General features: G+C 43.1%; 1 protein-coding gene across 1 annotated transcript in view; it reads left to right on the forward strand.

Moving 5' to 3' along the window:
• Nucleotides 1-20,993, forward strand: part of LOC139275036 (progesterone receptor-like) — a 456,927-nt gene that overhangs the window by 88,501 nt on the left and 347,433 nt on the right. The window contains exon 3 of the mRNA XM_070891938.1: nt 17,227-17,378. Within this exon, the coding sequence (XP_070748039.1) occupies nt 17,227-17,378 (152 nt within the window). The remainder of the gene's footprint in view (nt 1-17,226; nt 17,379-20,993) is intronic.

Consider the following 20,993-nt stretch of genomic DNA (forward strand, 5'->3'; position numbering starts at 1 on the left):
TTATCACCAATATCTTGTGCTTTAATTTTTCACACTAATCTCTTGTGTGAGACCTTTTCAAAAGCCTTTTGAAAGTCCAAATACACCACATCCACTGGTTCTCCCTTGTCCACTCTACTAGTTACATCCTCAAAAAATTCTAGAAGATGTGTCAAGCATGATTTCCCTTTCACAGATCCATGCTGACTAGGACCGATCCTGTCACTGCTTTCCAAATGCGCTGCTATTACATCTTTAATAATTGATTCCAACGTTTTCCCCACTACCGATGTCAGGCTAACCGGTCTATAATGCCCTGTTTTCTCTCTCCCTCCTTTTTTAACAAAGTGCTGTTAGATTAACTACCCTCCAATCCATAAGAATTGATCCAGAGTCTATAGAATGTTGGAAAATTACCACCAATGCTTCCACTATTTCTAGGGCCACTTCCTTAAGTACTCTGGGATGCAGACTATCAGGCCCTAGGGATTTATCGGCCATCAATCCCATCAATTTCCCTAACACCATTTCCTGACTAATAAGGATTACCTTCAGTTCCTCCTTCTCGCTAAACCCTCGGTCCCCTAGTATTTCCAGAAGGTTATTTGTGTCTTCCTTCGTGAAGATAGAACCAAAGTATTTCTTCAATTGGTCTTCCATTTTGTTGTTGCCCATTATAAATTCAACTGATTCTGACTGCAAGGGACCTACATTTGTATTCACAAATCCTTTTCTCTTCACATATCTATAGAAGCTTTTGCAGTCAGTTTTTATGTTCCCTGCAAACTTACTCTCACACTCCTATTTTCCCCCTCCTAATTAAGCCCTTTGTCCTCCTCTGCTGAATTCTAAATTTCTCCCAGTCCTCAGGTTTGCTGCTTTTTCTGGCTAATTTATATGCCTCTTCCTTGAATTTAACACTATCCCTAATTTCCCTTGTTGCCACAGTTGAGCCACCTTCCCTGTTTTATTTTTACACCAGACAGGGATGTACAATTGTTGCAGTTCATCCATGTGATCTTTAAATGTCTGCCATTGCCTATCCAATGTCTACATCATACACCAGTTTATCCTAGCCAATTCACATCTCACACCATCGAAGTTACCTTTCTTTAAGTTCAGGACCCTAGTCTCTGAATTAACTGTGTCACTCTCCATCTTAATGAAGAATTCTACCATATTATGGTTACTCTTCCCCAAGGGGCCTCGCACAACAAGATTGCTAATTAATCCTTTCTCGTTACACATCACCCAGTCTAGGATGGCCAGCTCTCTAGTTGGTTCCTCGACATATTGGTCTCGAAAACGATCCCTTATACAATCCAGGAAATCCTCCGCCACCATATTGCTGCCAGTTTGGTTAGCCCAATCTATATGTAGATTAAAGTCACCCATGATAACTGCTGTATTGCACGCATCCCTAATTTCCTGTTTGATGCCATCCCCAACTTTACTTCCACTGTTTGGTGGTCTGTACACAACTCCCACTATCGTTTTCTGCCCTTTGGTGTTTCGCAGCTCTACCCAAACAGATTCCACATCATCCAAGCTAATGTCCTTCCTTCCTATTGCATTCATCACCTCTCTAACCAGCAACGCTACCCCACCTCCTTTTCCTTTCTGTCTATCCTTCCTGAATATTAAATACCTCTGGATGTTGAGTTCCCAGCCTTGGTCACCCTGGAGCCATGTCTCCGTAATCTCAATTACATCATATCCGTTAACAGCTATCTGCGCAGTTAATTCATCCACCTTATTACAAATGCTCCTCGCATTGCGACATAGAGCCTTCAGTCTTTTTTTTTAACACACTTTGTCCTTTTAGAATTATGTTGTAATGTAGCACTTTTTGATTTTTGCCTTTGATTTCTATGCCCTCCACCTTTCCTTATCTCCTTTCTTCCTTTTGCTTCTGCCCTCATTCTACTTCCCTCTGTCTCCCTGCATAGATTCCCATCCCCCTGTCATATTAGTTTAAACCCTCCCCAACAGCACTAGCAAACACTCCCCCCAGGACATTTGTTCTGGTCCTGCCCAGGTGCAGACCGTCCGGTTTGTACTGGTCCCACCTTCCCCAGAACCAGTTCCAATGTCCCATCAATTTGAATCCCTCCCTCTTGCACCATTCCTCTAGCCACGTATTCATCTTAACAATCCTGCAATTTCTACTCTGACTAGCACGTGGCACTGGTAGCAATCCTGAGATTACTACCTTTGAGGTTCTCCTTTTTAATTTAACTCCTAGCTCCCTAAATTCAGCTTGTAGGACCTCATCCCATTTTTTACCTATAATGTTGGTACCTATATGCACCACGACAACTGGTTGTTCACCCTCCCCTCAAAGTGCCCTCCAACCACTCCGAGACATCCTTGACCCTTGAACCAGGGAGGCAACATACCATCCTGGAGTATTGATTGTGGCCGCAGAAATGCCTATCTATTCCCCTTACAATAGAATCCCCGACCACTATAGCTCTCCCACTCTTTTTCCTAGTCTCCTGTGCAGCAGAGCCACCCATGGTGCCATGACCTTGGCTGCTGCTGCCTTCTCCTGATGAGTCATCTCCCCCAATAGTACCCAAAACGGTATATCTGTTTTGGAGGGAGATGACCACAGGTGACCCCTGCACTACCTTCCTTCCACTGCTCTGCCTGATGGTCACCCATTCCCTATCTGCCTGTGTAACCTTTAACTGTGGTGCGACCAACTCACTAAACGTGCTATTCATGACATCCTCAGCATCGCGGATGCTCCAGAGTGAATCCATGCGGTCTGTCAGGAGCTGCAGCTGGACACACTTCCTGCACACATAGTAGTGTCCCTGACTTCCCACATAGCACAGGAGGAGCATGACATGGGTCTGGGCTCTCCTGCCATGACTTAGCCCTTAAATTAACTTAATTTGACAACAATGCCAAAGGTTACCTACTGATAAGAAAAGAAAAAGAAAAAGAAAAAGATTAAATACTCACCAATGCACCAGCAAATCACTTACCCGCTTGGCTGTGACGTAAAACTTTAATTTTGTTTTACTTCTTTGTTTACCTTCTGCCCCTGCACCAGCTAGCTCCCGACTGCTGGGCCCCCTTTTATGGGCCTCGCTGCTCCCGACCTGCTCCACTCCGACCTCCGTATAAATCAGGAGGCAGCCATTTCCAGTAAAAATTAAAGGGATCCTCAGCTGCAGTCAGGGAAAGCTGGATGCAGTTTTGGGAGAATTTTTTATTGCAGTAGCTTGGGGATTTTTCATCATAATGGCTTTCAAATGTAATGTATTGATGCTGTCTGCTCTGCAAGCATGTTACCTGTTTCTCAAAAGTGCTGCTTCTTTTCATTCTAATGCTAATACCCCTTCCAATCAAGATGCTGCAAGCTCTTCACATTTGGAAACCTCGCCTGATTTCCTGCCTCCAGATTGGCAAGCTGCCTATTGGATAATGCGATTCGTGTTTGCAGCTTGCCAACCACATTAAAATTAGGACCCAAGACCAAAGCAATTGCGTACCTTGCTGACTCCTCCAGACAACTGCCGTGTATGCCTCACCCATCGGCTTCCCGATTAACACTCAGCATGAAAATTGCCCCCAGCATGTTTGCTTAATATTTCTTTTGTTCATTTATTTTAAGAAAATAAGTCAGAGCTGGTCGAACTGACAATTTGAAAAGTCTAGGATAAAAAAATCCTAAAAATCTGACATTAAGATGAGAATGTAATGGATTTTACAGTATCATTGCATAATGATCATTAACTTGTTTATAATTGCTGTCTTTGTTGTTCATCATATTGTCCCTTGGAGCCAAAAGTTCTCTGTTCAATAGTCTCAAGGAATTGGGGGTGTTTTGATTGAAGAAATGTAGACTTCATGGGTTTTTAAAATGATGAAATGAACAGATTTTGTCTAGGTAGATAGATTATTTGAGCTGCATGGGGATGGAAGAACTAGGAGCCATGACTATAAAATAAGAATGCAAATAGGTTAGATGTTCTTTTTTATAGAGTGTCATTTTCCTCTGGAACAGATTACCAAACCATGTGGCAAGTATAGATTTACTGTAGTTCTTCAAAAGAGAGCTGGATCGGTTCATAAGAGTGGAGGAAGTTATAGAAGGTAGTGGGAATTACTGATATAAGTTACTGGAGTTTGCTTGATTGCCTTCAGGGGTCGGAGAGGAATTTCCAAAAATTATTTAAAAAAATTTGCCTATGTTTTTTTGCTCTTGTTTTGTCTCTCCCAAGAGATTGTGTGACTCAGGATTGGGTTAATGGTGCACATAGGCTGCATGTCATGTTTTGGGATTACTGACTATTCCACTACAGTGGGACTTTGGTGCAATATAGGTTTAAAAAATGCTACTATTGAGCTAAATATAGCTTTCAAGGGGTTAAAGACAGCTACAATCAGTTTATTAAGCAAGACTGGCAGGTATAGATTAAGTTTCAGATAGGGTGTCTGAACCAATGTGCTGAGAACAATGAAAGATAGTTTAATATTGCAGTGATCATTCACATTCATTGCTGCTGTGATAACTCATGTGACTTCAGCTGGGGTCATTGGCAGATTCTTCTCTTCGATAGGGAGATCGTCAATTTTGACGGGAGCTCATATTGGAATTAGGCTGCGGAGAAAAAACAGAAGATTTAGTCTCTTATAATTCGTGATTATACTCAAATTAAGAACAAGCAACTGATGTAGTAATTGAACCCATGAAGATATCTACAGTTGAGCCAAGTTTGTAACACTGTGCCATATCTGGATGGACAGGCAGGATTTACCAGATGGTCTTTCCTGTCCTTTTTCCACATATTTATGGTAAATATATTGAAAAGGAGGCATGCTTGAAAATGGTGGCATTTGGGAGGAAAGTGCTAATGGAGTATTCATCTGTATTTAGCATTTCTCCAATGATTCCTACTCTTCCAAAAATAGATTGATTAATAAACTTTATTGAAAATAATATAAGAACATAAGAAATAGGAGCCATAAGGCCCATCGAGCCTGCTCCACCATTCAATCAGATCATGGCTGATCATCAACCTCAATTCCACTTTCCTGCCAGATTTCCATATTCCTTGATACCCCTAGACTCCAAAAATCTATCTATCTCAGCCTTGAAGCTATTTAGAGACTCAGCATCCATAGCCCTCTGTGGCAGAAAATTCCAAAGATTCACAGCCCTCTGATTGAAGAAATTATTCCTCATCTCTGTCTTAAATGGCCTATCCCTTATCTTGAGACTGTGCCCCCCCTAGTTCTAAACAGTCTAGGTAGAGGAAACAACAGCTCAGGATCTACCCTGTCAGTCCCCTTCAGATTCTTGTATGTTTCAATGAGATCACCTCTCATTCTTCTTAACTCCAGAGAGTATAGACCCATTCTGTACAATCTCTCATCATAAGACATCCTTCTCATTCCAGGAATCAATCCAGTGTACCACCTCCAAGGCAAATATATCCTTCCTTAGATAAGGAGACCAAAACTGTGCACAGTACTCCAGGTGTGGTCCCACCAAGGCCCTGTACAATTGTAGCAAGACTTCCTTACTCGTATACTCCATCCTCCTTGCAAAAAAAGAAAACATGCCATTTGCCTTCCTTATTGCTTGCTGTACCTGCATGTCAGCTTTCTGTGTTTCTTGCACAAGGACACCCAAATCTTTTTGAACACCAACATTTAAAAGTTTTTTACCATTTTAAAAAATATTCTGTTTTTCTATTCTTCCTCCCAAAGTGAGTAACCTCATATTTCCCTACATTATACTCCATCTGCCACCTTACTGCCCACTCACTTAGTCCATCTATATCCCTTTGCAGATGCTTTGTATTCTCCTCACAGCTTACTGTCCCACCTAGCTTTGTATTATCAGCAAACTTGGATACATTACACTTGGTCCCTTTATCTAAGTCATTCATATAGATTGTAAATAGCTGAAGCCTCAGCACTGATCCTTGCGGCACCCCACTAGTTACCACCTGCCAAACTGAAAAAGACCTGTTTATCCCTACTCTCTGTTTTCTGTCCATGAAACAATCCTCTATCCATGCTAATACGTTACCTCCAATCCCATGATCTCTTATCTTGTGTAATAACCTTTTATGTGGCACCTAAGAGTAAAAAGCTAAAAGTAAAGCTGCTTTGGGCTGTTAAGGTCTTGTTCAAAGCTAGTCAATGGAACTCGTGCACAATTATGTATCATTATAGGTTGATTGAAAAGTTAGTAATGAACATATCAGTGTGATGAAGGGGTGAAAGCAGTCACAGTACAGTTGAGTTGTTGGGTTTCTCTAAGTGAATGAAGAGGAGGAGAGGGCATCGGGAAGCACTGAGCGTATAGGAGCCACTCAACATTACAAAGTATTACATAGTATTTACAACACAGAAACAGACCATTCAGTCCAAGAGGTCCATGCCAGTGTTTATGCTCCACACCCGTCTCCTCCCACCCTTCTTAATCTAACCCCATCAACATATCCTTCTATTCCTTTCTCCCTCGAGCTTCCCCTTAAATGCATCTCTGCCATTCACCTCAACTGGTAGTGACTTCCATATTCTAATCACTCTCTGGGTAAAGAATTGCTGTAAAGCCTTTGGGACATCCGGAGTTCCTGAAAGGTGCTGTATAAATGTAAACTTTTCTTTTCTTCAGTATTCCCTATTGGATTTATTAGTGACTATCTTATACTTATGGCCCCTAATTATGGTCTCCCCAGCAAGTGGAAACATCTTCTCTATGTTTACCCTATTAAAACCTTTCATAATCTTAAAGGTTACCCCTTAGTCTTCTCTTTTCTAGAGCAAAGAGCACCAGCCTGTTCAGTCTTACCTGATAGATGATATCAGAAAGAAAGATTAAACCTAAATAAAATGTTTTTGCACCTTCTCCAATGCCACTATATCCTTTTTAGAATATGGAGACCACGGGGCTGAAATTGCCTCTTTCAATAAGAGCTGTAGCCGCGTGAAAGCAGCGACCAGGGGTTGGTAAGCACTCACCGCTCAGTTGTCGTGCAGGGGCTGCCATTTTGATATAATGTCTCCATTCCGCCTGTGTTGCTGCCCCGTCGATCCCTTACCGACTGGCGGTAACCCTGTTTCCACCCTGCATGGGAAATTGCCCCGTGGGAAATTGCCCCGCAGAAGCGGATCGGCTGCCAGTTGGTGTCCCCGACAGCTTTTCCCGCTGGGAAGCTTCTTGTGGCTGGGCGGCGCGTCTTCCTTTAAAGGGGAGGGCACACTGCCACGGCCACCATTTTATTTTAATTGTCAGCCGACTGCCAGGTTGGCCCGACAATGAGGGCCACGGGTTCGGCCGGGCCGCCAACAGGCAACCCGGCACCCCCTCTTGCCCAGTTTTTGCCACTAAAGCGCCTGCAGAATTCGCAGCAGCCTTGCCCTTTAACTGAAGGGGAGGGATGTTGTGACGCGTCAGCGCAATGCACTGATAACTCAGAGTGATGGCCGCTCCAACCCATCCCCACTTCCGCTGCTCTGACCCGCCTCCATGTTCGCCCCTCTCCCGACACCAACACCGCTCCGATTGGAAACAAGAAGCAAAATGCTGAAAATTGGCAGATTGTCCGCCCCAATGCATTGGTGCAGATGGAACACGTTAAAATCGGAAGGTGCGCCCCGTTTTGGGCGGAGGACAATTTCGGCCCCCAGAACTGTTCACAGTGCGGTCCAACCAAGGTTCTGTACAAGTTTAAAATAACTTCTCTGATTTTCAACTCTATCCAACTAGAAATGAACCTCAGTGCTTTGTTTGCATTTTATATGACCTTATTAACCTGAGTCACAACTTTTTGATTTGTGTATCTGTCCCCCTAGCTCCCTCTGCTCCTCCACCCCAATTGGACACTTATGGGCTGAAATTGCCACTTGTTATAGCCCCATTTGTGCCTCTGGGGGGCACTAATAGGGCACAATGAAGTTTTCACCCGGGCGAGGGGGATTATTGGGCCTCCCGGGAAATTGCCCCTAAGGTTTGGGGTGCAATATGCCGATAGCGCTGCGCCCTGGGCCAGGGCATGCCTGGCGATGACGTCATCGTCGTCCGTGCCAACTCCTTACTGCCCCACGCTGACCTCTTTGTGCCCCATGGGGCAGGGCGCCCTTTAAAGGGGAGGCCTTTTGTGCCACGGACCACAATGTTCTTTTGTCAGCCGACTCATCGGCCCGACAATGACGGCCCTCGCGATGACCGGCCCGCCATCATGCAGCTGGGTACACCGTTATGGGTGCCGGGCTTCTGGCCTAATCAATTGCTTCCATGGTGCCCCGGTGGTGGCCACCAAAGGGCCTGCAGAGTGCGCAGCGGCCCTCCCCTTTAAATTACAGCGCTCCGCTGCCTTGGAGTGGCACACGTTTAAAATTTCGCATTGGGGGCGGGACTTCTGGGCCGGCCGATAAAAGTCCCGCCTGCAAGTTTACCGCCCCCAATTGGGGAGCGGGGCAATTTCGGTCCCTTAGTTTCCAAGGAGTATGTGGCCTCCTTATTCTTCCTACCAAAATGTACCACCTCACACTTATCTATATTGAAGTTAACATGCCCAATCTGCAAGTTTATTAATGTCTTCTTGTATTTTGTCGCAGTCTTCCTATTAATTATAACCCCCAATTTTGTGTTGTCCGTAAATATTTAAATTGTGCTTCCGACTCCAAATCATTTATGTAAATGGTGAAAAACAGTGATCCCAGCACCGATCCTTGTGGAACTCCAGTTCCCACCTTTTGCCAGTCTGAGTAACAACCTTTAACCCCTACTCTCTGACCCAGCAACTATCCCAGGCAGTGAACATACTGCAATAATCATGCAATGCTACCTGGGCATGACACAGGCACAGTGCAGTACAATGCAGTGAAGTTCAACACAAAGGTGGTGACTGAATTCTGTCATCTGGTCTAAGGAGACCAGCAGGGACAGTCAATCATCCATACTGCACTACCAATAATGAAGGTTACCAACATCCTCAACTTGTGACCTTGCAGGCACTTACAGGAGACATCACTGGGGTCAATCAGTTTGCCATGTAGCAGTCCTTTAAGCAGGTCACCACACACCTACCGACATACACTTGAGCACTGATCAACAGAAGCAGCAGCATCAGAGGCAACAAATATTTGTTGATTGTGCACCTCCCAACCCTGTGGCATACTTAAGGATAATGTTCCATCAACACACAAATGGCGTACAGCCACCACCAGAAAGTAATACCTGCCAAACACATTTTCCAGGAGCATGCATTGCTTTTTTTTGAAGAAGAAGCAAGAATAGATCTCCTTGAAGATCTGTGTTGCAAGGCACAACATGGTTGAAGATAGCTCAGCACAACCCCTGAGAATAAACACCATGAGGAATGTGTGAACCAAGAACCTCATTGAGTAAACATTTAGGGACCGAAATTGCTCCTTTGCGCAAGGTCAGTTAGTGCTGTCGCCTGGTTCTACCGGAGCGCTAATACATTAGTAAGCGGCGTGGCTACCACATCGACCTGCGCGGATTTGCCCCCGGGGCTCTGTCGGCAAAAAGTGGTTTGCGCGTGCCCCGCGATTACTGCCTCGGCACAGCGCACGCCAATGACGTCATCGGTGTGCGCGGCAACCCCTTATCCCCGCACCGACCCCTTTGCACCGCGTGGGGGAAATTGATCCACGGGAGCAATGTCTGCATGGGGCGATGCCACCAACAGCTTCTCGCACGTGGCTGTGGCGCCCTGGCTGCCCTTAAAGGGGAGGTGCTGCTGCAGCGGCCACCATCTTTTTTGTGTCATAGAATCTTAGAAGGAGGCCATTTCGGCCCATCGTGTCTGCGCTGGCCAACCAAGAGATATCCAGCCTAATCCCAATTTCCAGCTCTTGGTCCGTAGCCCTGTAGTTTACGGCACTTTAAGTGCACATCCAAGAATTTTTTAAATGTGGTGAGGCTTTCTGCCTCTTCCACCGTTTCAGGAAGTGAGTTCCAGATCCTCATCACCCTCTGGATGAAGAAATTTCCTCTCTAATCTCATATCTCCCCTAAATCTCTCCCCAATTACTTTAAATCGATGCCTCTGGTTGTTGACCCCACCACCAAGGAAAACAGGTCCTTCCTATCCACTCTATCTAGGCCCCTCATAATTTAATGCACCTCAATCAGGTCTCCCCTCAGCCTCCTCTGTTCCAAAGAAAACAGACCCAGCATCTCCAATCTTTCCTCATAGCCAAAATTCTCCAGTCCAGGCAACATTCTTGTAAATCTCCTCTGCACCCTTTCCAGTGCAATCACATCTTTCCTGTAATGTGGTGACCAGAACTGCACACAGTACTCCAGCCGTGGCCTAACTAGTGTTTTATACAGTTCAAGCATAACCTCCTTGTTTTTGTATTCCATGCCTTGACTAATAAAGGCAAGTATTCCATATGCCTTCTTAACCACCTTATCTATCTGACCTGCTACCTTCAGGGATCTGTGGACATCTACTCCAAGGTCCCTTTGTTCCTCTAAACTTTTCAGTGTTATACAATTTAATGTGTATTCCCTTGCCTTGTTTGACCTCCCCAAATGCATTACCTCACACTTATCCAGATCGAATTCCATTTGCCACTGTTCTGCCCACCTGACCAGTCCATTGATATCTTCCTGCAGTCCGCAGCTTTCTTCTTCATTATCAACCACACAGCCTATTTTAGTGTCATCTGCAAACTTCTTAATCATACTCCCAACATTCAAGTCCCAAGTTATTGATATACATCACAAAAAGCAAGTGACCCAGCACTGAGCCCTGCGGAACCCCACTGGATACAGCCTTCCAGTCACAAAAACACCCATCAACCATTACCTTTTGCTTCCTGCCTCTGAGCCAATTTTGGATCCAACTTTTCACTTTGCCCTGAATCCCATGGGCTTTTACTTTTGTGACCAGTCTACCATGTGGGACCTTATCAACAGCTTTGCTAAAATCCATATACACTACATCATACGCACTGCCCACATCGACCCTCCTGGTTACCTCCTCAATCGGCCTGATAATGGTGGCTGTTGGTTCAGCCGGGCCGCGAACAGGCAGGCCGGCATCCTCTCTGGTGGCCCAGTGGACGGCACTGAATGTGATGCTCAGATCGCAGAGTCCCTCCCCTTCAAGAGAAGGTGAGGGATGTTGCGATGCAACGCTGACACATCAGCGACACGCAAATGCCGGGGGAATGCCGGGTTAGAGCAGTCATCATTTTTTTGCACAAAGAGCCCAAATCCATACTGGGGTCGGCGCATCCCGCACCAGTGCAAAAATTCTCCATTGGTGAAATGACTGCCACAAACACTGCGTAGGGCAATTTCGGACCCTTGGAGTTCAAACACTGAATTTTCAGATAGTGTTAGCTGTAGCTCAGTGGGTAGCACACTCACCTGTGAGTCAAAAAGTAGTGGGTTCAAATCTCACTCCAGGACTTGAGCACATAAATCTAGACTCACACTCTAAGGGAGTGCTACATTGTCAGAGATGCTGTCTTTCAGATGAGATGTTAAACTGAGGCCCTGTCTGCTCTCTCAGGTGGATGTAAAAGATGGCACTTTTGAAAAAGAGCAGGGGAGTTATCCCTGGTGTCCTAGCCAATATTTATTCCTCAATCAACATAATAAAAATAGTTGATCTGGTCTTTATCATATTGCTGTTTATGAGAGTTGCTGTGCGCAAATTGGCTGCCGATTTTCCCACATTACAACAGTGACCACACTCCAAAAGTACTTAATTGGTTGTAAAGCAGTTTGAGACGTCCAGTGGTCATGAAAGCCGATAAATAAAGCAACACTTTAAATGCTAATGGGGTGCTTTATAATCTATCCCAGAGAAAGTAGGAATCTGTACAATATTGCCATGGACAGAGACCTCATCTTGGATCAGGGCATTGCTGTTATCTATTGGACAGCAACAACAACTTACATTTATATTGCACCTTTAACGTAATATAACATCCCAAGGCGCTTCACAGGAGCATTATCAAAAACACAATTGATACCAAGCCATATAAGATGTTAGGGCAGATTACAAAAAACTTGGTCAAAGAGCTAGGTTTGAAGGAGCATCTTAAAGGAGGAAAGAGAAGTAGCGAGGTGGAGAGATTTAGTGAGGGAATTCCAGAGCTTAGGACCTAGACAGCTGCAGACATGGCCACCAATGGTGGAGCGAGTAAAATCAGGGATGTTCAAGAGGCCAGAATTGGCATAACGCAGAGATCTTGGGGGATTATAGGGTGGAAGAGATTACAGAGGAGGAGTGAGGCCATGGAGGGATTTGAAAACAAGGATGAGAATTTTAAAATCGAGGCATTGCATAGCTGGGAGCCAATGTAGGTCAGCGAGTATAGGGGAGATATGTGAATATGACTTGGTGTGAGTTAGGACATGGGCGCCAGAGTTTTGGATGACCTCAAGTTTACGTAGTATATAACTAGGGAGGCCGGCCAGAGGGTGTTGTTTGGAATAGTCATGTCTAGAGCTAACAAAGGCACGGATGTAGCAGATACTAGCACAAAATATAAAAACAGATAGCAAGAGTTTCTATAGGTATATAAAAAGGAAAAGAGTGGCTAAAGTAAATGTTGGTCCCTTAGAGGACGAGACTGGGGAATTAGTAATGGGGAACATGGAGATGGCAGAAACTCTGAACAAATATTTTGTATCAGTCTTTATGGTAGAGGATACTAATAATATTCCAACAGTGGATAGCCAAGGGGCTATAGGGAGGGAGGAACTTAAACACAATCACAATCACTAAGGAGGTGGTACTCAGTAACATAATGGGACTAAAGGCAGATAAATCCCGTGGACCTGGTGGCTTGTATCCTAGGGTCTTAAGAGAAGTAGCAGCAGGGATTGTGGATGCATTGGTTGTAATTTACCAAAATTCCCTGGATTCTGGGGAGGTCCCAGCAGATTAGAAAACTGCAAATGTAACGGCCCTATTTAACAAAGGAGGCAGACAAATGGCAGGAAACTATAGATTAGTTAGCCTAACATCTGTGGTTGGGAAAATGTTGGAGTCCATTATTAAAGAAGCAGTAGCAGGACATTTGCAAAAGCAAAATTCAGTCAGACAGAGTTAGCATGGATTTATGAAGGGGAAGTCATGTTTGACAAATTTGCTGGAGTTCTTCGAGGATGTAACGAACAGGGTGGATAAAGGGGAATCAGTGGATGTGGTGTATTTGGACTTCCAGAAGGCATTTGACAAGTTGCCACATAAAAGGTTACTGCACAAGATAAAAATTGATGGGGTTGGGGGTAATATATTAGCATGGATAGAGGATTAGCTAACTAACAGAAAACAGAGAGTTGGGATAAATGGTTCATTCTCTGGTTGGCAACCAGTAACTAGTGGGGTGCCGCAGAGATCAGTGCTGGGACCCCAACTATTTACAATCTATATTACCGACTTGGAAGAGGGGACTGAGTGTAACGTAGCCAAGTTTGCTGACGATACAAAGATGGGAGGAAAAGCAATGTGTGAGGAGGACACAAAAAACCTGGAAAAGGACATAGACAGGCTAAGTGAGTGGGCAAAAATTTGGCAGATGGAGCATAATGTTAGAAAGTGTGAGGCCATGCACTTTGGCAGAAAAAAATCAAAGAGCAAGTTATTATTTAAATAGAGAAAGATTGCAAAGTGTCGCAGTACAGCGGGACCTAGGGGTCCTTGTGCATGAAATGCAAAAGGATAGTATGCATGTACAGCAAAGATCAGGAAGGCCAATGGTATCTTGACCTTTATTGCAAAGGGGATGCAGTATAAAAGCAGGGAAGTCTTGCTTCAGCTATATAAGGTATTGGTGAGGCCACACCTGGAATACTGCGTGCAGTTTTGGTTTCCATATTCACAAAAGGATTTACTTGCTTTGGAGGCAGTTCAGAGAAGGTTCACTAGGTTGATTCCAGGGATGAGGGGGTTGACTTATGAGGAAAGGTTGAGTAGGTTGGGCCTGTACTTATTGGAATTCAGAAGAATGAGAGGTGATCTTATCGAAACGTATAAGATTATGAGGGGGCTTGTACAAGGTGGATGCAGAGAGGATGTTTCCATTGATGGGGGAAACTAGAACTAGAGAGCACGATCTTAGAATAAGGGGCCATGAAAACAGAGATGAGGAGAAATTTCTTCTCTGAGGGTTGTAAATCTGTGGAATTCGCTGTCTCAGAGAGCTGTGGAAGTTGGGATATTGAATACATTTGACAGAAATAGACAGTTTCTTAAATGATAAGGAGATAAGGGGTTATGGGGAGCGGGCAGGGAAGTGGAGCTGAATCCATGATCAAATCAGCCATGATCTTATTGAATTGCGGAGCAGGCTTGAGGGGCTGTATGGCCTACTCCTGTTCCTATTTCTTATGTTCTTAGAAGCTGGGACAAGGTTGGAGACGGGCAATGCTATGGAGGTGGAAATGGGTGGTCTTAGTGATGGATAGGATATGATGTAGGAAGCTCAACTCATGATCAAATATGACACCAAGATTTCAAGTAGACTTGGCCAGCCTCATTGGCCAAACCAGTGGGTGTTCAGAGCAGCATTTCCTTGTCCATATTTCCGGATAAAAACCATCTCCTACTATCCTTCCAGTGCTGCTCCAACCTCCTCCCTTTAACACTTCTCCTATCATCCACTTCCTCTTTTTGTTGCAGGAGATTGACTATCACTGTATGCTGTTGGCTGGAAATTTTGTGAGATTAGAAATTCTTATCCACAGTGTGTAGCAGAGTTCAATACCTTGGAACAGCAACAAGAGATAGTAGCCACCAGTAGCAATAATGGGGGAGATGATGAGAGCACCAGTGTGAACTGGGAGGGAGGAAGGGGATGAAGAGTGATAACTTAAATTCAGGGTAGGAGGGAGAAAAGTATGAGCATTAGTGAGCTTAATGGGTAGATATGAGTGCCAGCATGAAATGGGGGAGGTCGGGAAGAATAGTACCAGAATGAACTGTTAGAGTGATAAAAAAAAGTGCCAGTTTCATCTGGCTGCTGCTTCTCTCATCTAGCAGATAGAGGCATCTTTCTTATGAGGCTCACTGATCTATCTGAGCATAGAACACTGAGCACTTATGAGTTCTGAATGCTCCTCCAAACTCCAAAGTCCTGCATCTTCCAAAATCTTTCTGGCAAAAGGGTCTACGATAGCCTTGGCATGCTGAGTTGGAATATTCACGCCTTACATCATGCACCTTTTTTCTGACTTCCATACAATGCCTTTTCTTGATTGGCAGAGAGTTTACCATGTTTATGATGTGCCCTTGCACTTCTTTCTTTGGTACATCACCAAGTATGTCATTTCTATGCTCCATTACAGAGCACATTGGGATAACTAGAGCTTGGCCTGTAAATTTTGCTTTATAACGTAATTTTACCATTGCTTGCAATAATTATGCACTGCACAGCTGCATCAACAAACCTTTCCGTTTTAATACTGGTTAAGTGACTCATTAGTGGTTTGAGTAGTATTAAAAGATCTTTATTGCAGATGCATCATTACTGGATGCTTTTTGTTCATTGATGCTATCAAAATCTTACAGAATGTTACAAAATCTTGCATACCCACATTTTCATCAATAATTCAGGAACGTCACAAAAAGCAAGATCTTGCAATTTTTGTGAAAAAATGAGTATCACCCTACTAATTACGGAATCCAATGGAATAATGTGGCTTTTATACATTTCTAAACCCCCATGATCTGATATATTATTCTGTAACTACACAATTTGTTGTTTTTTCTGTGAAAATTATGGCTGAAATTATAATGAAAAGAAAACTGTATTTTAATCATAGGAGCTAGAAATGTTTGTGGTAGAATTTTCTATCCAGAAGAGATTTTAGTTTGGAACTTTTAGAACTTTATCTCAAATTGACAGAATCCTTCAATTTTTACAATGATTCACAGTAGTCTACAAACAAAAAAAACAAAAGTGTTTTCAAAATAGATAAGAGTGGAATGCAGGACTTCTAACTATATAAAAAGATACAAACATAGTTGTTAACAAACAAGTTGTTAATGTGCCATTCTTTGTATATTGCTTTAGCGAGAAACTATGATGTCTTTGTACTGTTCTTTCTAAGTGGTCAATAGAAACAGAAAGTATGATGCACAACTCTGTTTACTTTGTCTCCTTCTGTCTCTCTCAATTATGTATCCTTTATGTGGATGTTATGTAGGATCTCTCAAGTCCATCTGCCAGTATCTCTATTATGACACAATACCTCACTGTGAATTACCAATTTTAAGCTGATCTTCATGTATCACATATTGTATTGATGATAACATGCCAGTAATGTTTTAGTATAGGTCAATATTTGGTCAAAGCTTATGTCATGGGAGACGATGTTACTTTTTATATGATACACTGTACCCTTCCTTAATAATTCAAATAAAGTACATATAGATTACCCTGAGCATGAAATGCCACATTTGGTCCTTGGAGTGTACTGTTTGTTTTCCAGTTGAATCACAAATGTGCAAATTAATTCTCAAAGTAGCAGAAAGAACTGGTTCAACTGAGCTAAAACATGTCCAACACGAGGCTTAGCTAAGTGCAGTACATGATTTTATATTTAATTAAACTGGGTAGCTCATATGTAAAAATGTTATGTACCATTAGCTAACTCAAGAATGTTGAATTCTTATTTAATGTCAAAATAGCTGGATTAATTTTGACCTGTTCATTGCTCCTAACTTGCTGCTTTCGACATTTTCCCGATGAGAACTAAAATATTAAATTCTGGGTGACTTGAACGGATTATTATAAGTCAGTCTTTACCTCATAGCTCTGTTTTATGTAAGTCCAGCATAATAAATGAGCTTCATCCCAATAATGATTGTGATTACTGGATCAGAGAAGTGATCAAAGATACTTCTGTTTTTCCACCATTGCACAGCCGTTTTTTAAAAAAAACTTAATTGGCACTGGCCAGAAGACAGATAATCAAACAAAGTAAAACATAATTCAATGCAAAAATGGACTTCAAAAGAAAATCTGCCAATTAGCTGATTTTTGTCAATTAAAAGACTGCTGTTTAATAGGAGTCTACTATACCAGCATAATTTTCACTTTGAAAGTGAATCTGTTCATCCACAAGTATATGACCTGAATGTAACTATAGAAAGTAAAGTGACACAAGATTGGCAAATTTTCACCAAAGCTGTATGTAAAACGAATGCTTTGTTGTAATTATTTTTAATGGTGCGGCAATCCACTTTCAAATCTGTTCTTTTCTCTTCTTTAAAGGCCAGAGAATGGAAGAGGCCATGTTTCTCACTTTGCCCCTGGCCTGAGTCTGCAGAAACTGTGTCTCATCTGCGGTGATGAAGCCTCGGGATGTCACTATGGAGTTCTTACATGTGGAAGTTGTAAGGTTTTCTTCAAGAGGGCTGTTGAAGGTAGAACTCTTTTGTATATTAAGTAATACAGGTTTTTCTATTCTGTACTTAGCCTGGCAGCAGGTTTGTGATATAATCTGCTCATTTTATGCTGGAAATTATATTTGCATATCTATTGATCTATATATCTACAGTTGAAGTTTTGCAGGATATATAATTACATATCTTACAAAGAAGTTTCAAAAGAGATACACAGAGGGTTAGATCTTCATCTTGTGCTGGCCCCCTAAAATTTAGGTTTCATTCCAGTCAGATATTAAGTAGCAAAGATCCAATTGTCTGATTGGACATTTTGGATGCTATGCAATCTTTCTATTGCACTATTGGTGCCATGCCTGACAACATTTTAGCAGCAAGGTGAGGGAGGAGCTACAGTTACATGGCTCACTTACATCACCATGACTGGAAGAATGAAAGATTTGCACATAAGCACCGGAACATTTACATGGAGCCTTGCTTGCCATCCTCTGAATCAATCAGCTTCTTTTGACTGAGGAGAACTGACAATCAGTTCCTCTCAAAAGGTAGAATGTAGCATCCTTTGGTGATAGAGTTTACAAATATTTTCAAAAGTTGAGCAGTTTTTTTAACAACTTGCACTGCAAAATAAAGTAGGACTTTTTAAGAGTTGACATTGCGTGTGTCAGTACAAGCCCACAGCAGGCGCTTTAGCTTTCCTTTTTAGCATGAGTACACCAAAAATGTCAACATACACCTAAGGTATACTTTAAACACACAGTAAAATACAGTAGGCCTTGTGGATTCTCATCACTCTTGTGGAAATTCCTCTTCACCTTTGCAGCAGTACTTCTCGAGTTGAAAATCATTGGTTTAGTCATATTGGAAGAAGTCAGGTCTTAATTATGCCAGGATGATAACCAGATAGGACCATAGCAGCTAATTTTTGCTGGTGGTTAAAACTTTTAATAGTTGATCTTTTTAACCAACAGTTCTGTCTCTTATTTACTACACCAAATTTTTGTTAGAATTGCACCATGAACTACCGCCGAGATTTGTGGGGTCAGTTGGAGGACATCTTGTTTGTATGGAGCTGTGGGTGGATGGATGTACCATTTGGGGCATTTCCTTGGTGCCTGTCTACACCATGCCTGCAGAAATTCTATTGGATTCCCACCCATTGAGATAATTGCCCAGACTCAACCCCAGCCCAACCCTGTTTACCTTTGATTATCCATGAGGGTCCAGATCATTTACCAGACCTAGTTTTCACCAGTGGAGCCCACAAGCACCTTTTGGTGCAGCAGGTAACCTCATTTCATTTGATATACCAGCCACCACTTATATGACACGTTCCCATCCAGGCTCAAGAGTGGGAACTCCTAGCTTCTGGAATTCTGCCCCAGCCCCAACTCCAGCCCACCATTTGTCTATTTCCACTGCTTACAATTACATTTCAGGTCGATAGAATGTTTACAGCATTCTACACCAGGATGATGCCAGGGATGGAAATTCATAGCTCGGAGGAATCATTTGAGATAGTCAGACTATTTTCATTGGCGCAGCGAAGGCTAAGGGGAGATTTATTAGAGGCTTTTAAAACAATGAAGAGTTTTGATAGCATGAGTAGGGAAAGACCAACACCTCTGGTTGGAGAGTGAATGAAGAGGTGTCAATAATTTAAAATGATAACTAAAGAAGTGAAGAGAGAGATTAGGAGAAACTTCTTTGCATAGAGGATTGTTGGAGTACGGATTGCTTTGCCGTAGGGAATGATTGAGGCAGAGACTATTGCACCTTTTAAGAAAAAAATAGATAAATATTTAAAGCAGAGGAAGATAGAGGTGTATGAGGAGAGAGCAGGGTAGTGGAATTAGTTTAGGATTGTTCTAGTAAAGAGCTGGCACAGACACTTAAGAAATAGAGCAGGAGTAGGCCATTTGGCCCCTCGAGCCTACTCCGCCATTCTATAAGATCATGGCTGATCTGATCTTGGCCTCAACTCCACTTCCCTGCCCGCTCCCCATAACACTTAATGCCCTTATCGTTCAAAAATCTGTCTATCTCCACCTTAAATATATTCAATAACCCAGCCTCCACAGCTCTCTGGGGTAGAGAATTCCAAAGATTCACGACCCTCTGAGAGAAGAAATTCCTCCTCATCTCCATTTTAAATGGGCAACCCCTTATTCTGAAACTCTGCATCCTAGTTTTAGATTCCTCCATGAGGGGAAACATCCTCTTTGCATCTACCCTGTCAAGCACATTCAGAATCTTATATGTTTCAATAAGATCACCTCTCATTCTTCTAAACTCCAATGAGTATAGGCCCAACCTGCTCAATCTTTCTTCATAAGACAATCCATTCATCTCAGGAATCAATCTCATGAACCTTCTCTGAACTTCCTCCAATATAAGTATATCTCTCCTTAAATAAGGAGACCAAGACTGTACGCAGTACTCCAGATGTGGTCTCACCAGTTGTAGCAGGAATTCCCTACTTTTTCCTATTTTTTATGTTCTTATGTATCCAATAAGAGGAATAAAGGCCCACAGCCTCACTTGGCCTCAAGCCCTTAACAAGGATGAGGGCTTCAGCTCTTCTGCTGCTGAAGCCCTCATCCATGCCTTTGTTTCCTCCAGCACAATGGACTGAATAGCCTCCCTCTGTGCTATAAACTTGTAATGTTCTGCATATGTCCCTTTAAAAATATTGTTGCATCATTATACACACAGACAAAACATTGCTCCGTGTAATCACACCAGCAGTTTAGCTATGCCAGAATAATGGGATGTCAGATAAGTGGTTGCTGTCTGTGACTAGAACCACAGCAACTGAAGTGTTTTTAATTGTTCTTTGATTTCTGTTTAAAATGTTCATGTTTATTCCCAGCTTTCTATTGTATTGGAGTAAATGACCCTGTGTGATAATCTGCTGATGCAAGCGATGTGTCTGTCTCATCCTTGGCAGTCTAGTGGAGGAGGAATTATAAGCTCATCGGGAATGGGGCAGGTTCAGATCGGGTGTCCGATTTACACCTTGCCTGCTTTAAAATCAGGGGTAAGATAGGACTGCATAACTGAAATAAAGAACAGATTTGCGAATGGGCTCTTTCCTGACAGAATAGTTCCTTTGTAAAAATAAAATGGCCTAGAAATTTGGGACACTCATTTTTGGGTACACGGTGTGGGGGTGGCACCCTGCGCCTGAATGGTGAGGCCTGAGGCACCCCTGATATTGGAGAGTAAGAGGCAGCTCCTCCAGCAAAGTGTGTTTGAAGATCGGGCCGCTGCAACGCTAACAGCAGCCTTCAGGTAAGTGAGAAAAAGAAAAGAAAAAAAGAAAGACCTCAGGACATCCCAAAGCACTTTACAGCAAATGAAGTACTTTTGAAGTGTAGTCACTTGTAATGTAGGAAGTGAGGTGGCCGAGTTGGAAGGTAGGTGGGGGGAGAAGGGGAGGTGGGGTTCAGTAGTGTCTGGTGGGGTTCAGTATTATTTGGTAGGTGGGGGGGAGAGGGGGTTCAGTAATGTCTGTTGGGTGGGGGGGAGAAGGGGGGTTTCATTAATGTCTGTTGGGTGGGGGGGGTGGTTCAGTAGTGTCTGGTGGGTGGGGGGGAGAGGGTGGGGTTCAGTAATGTCTGTTGGGGGGGGGAA

The sequence above is a fragment of the Pristiophorus japonicus genome, chromosome 10 (assembly GCF_044704955.1).
Source record: "Pristiophorus japonicus isolate sPriJap1 chromosome 10, sPriJap1.hap1, whole genome shotgun sequence".
NCBI classification, from domain to species: Eukaryota; Metazoa; Chordata; class Chondrichthyes; family Pristiophoridae; genus Pristiophorus; species Pristiophorus japonicus.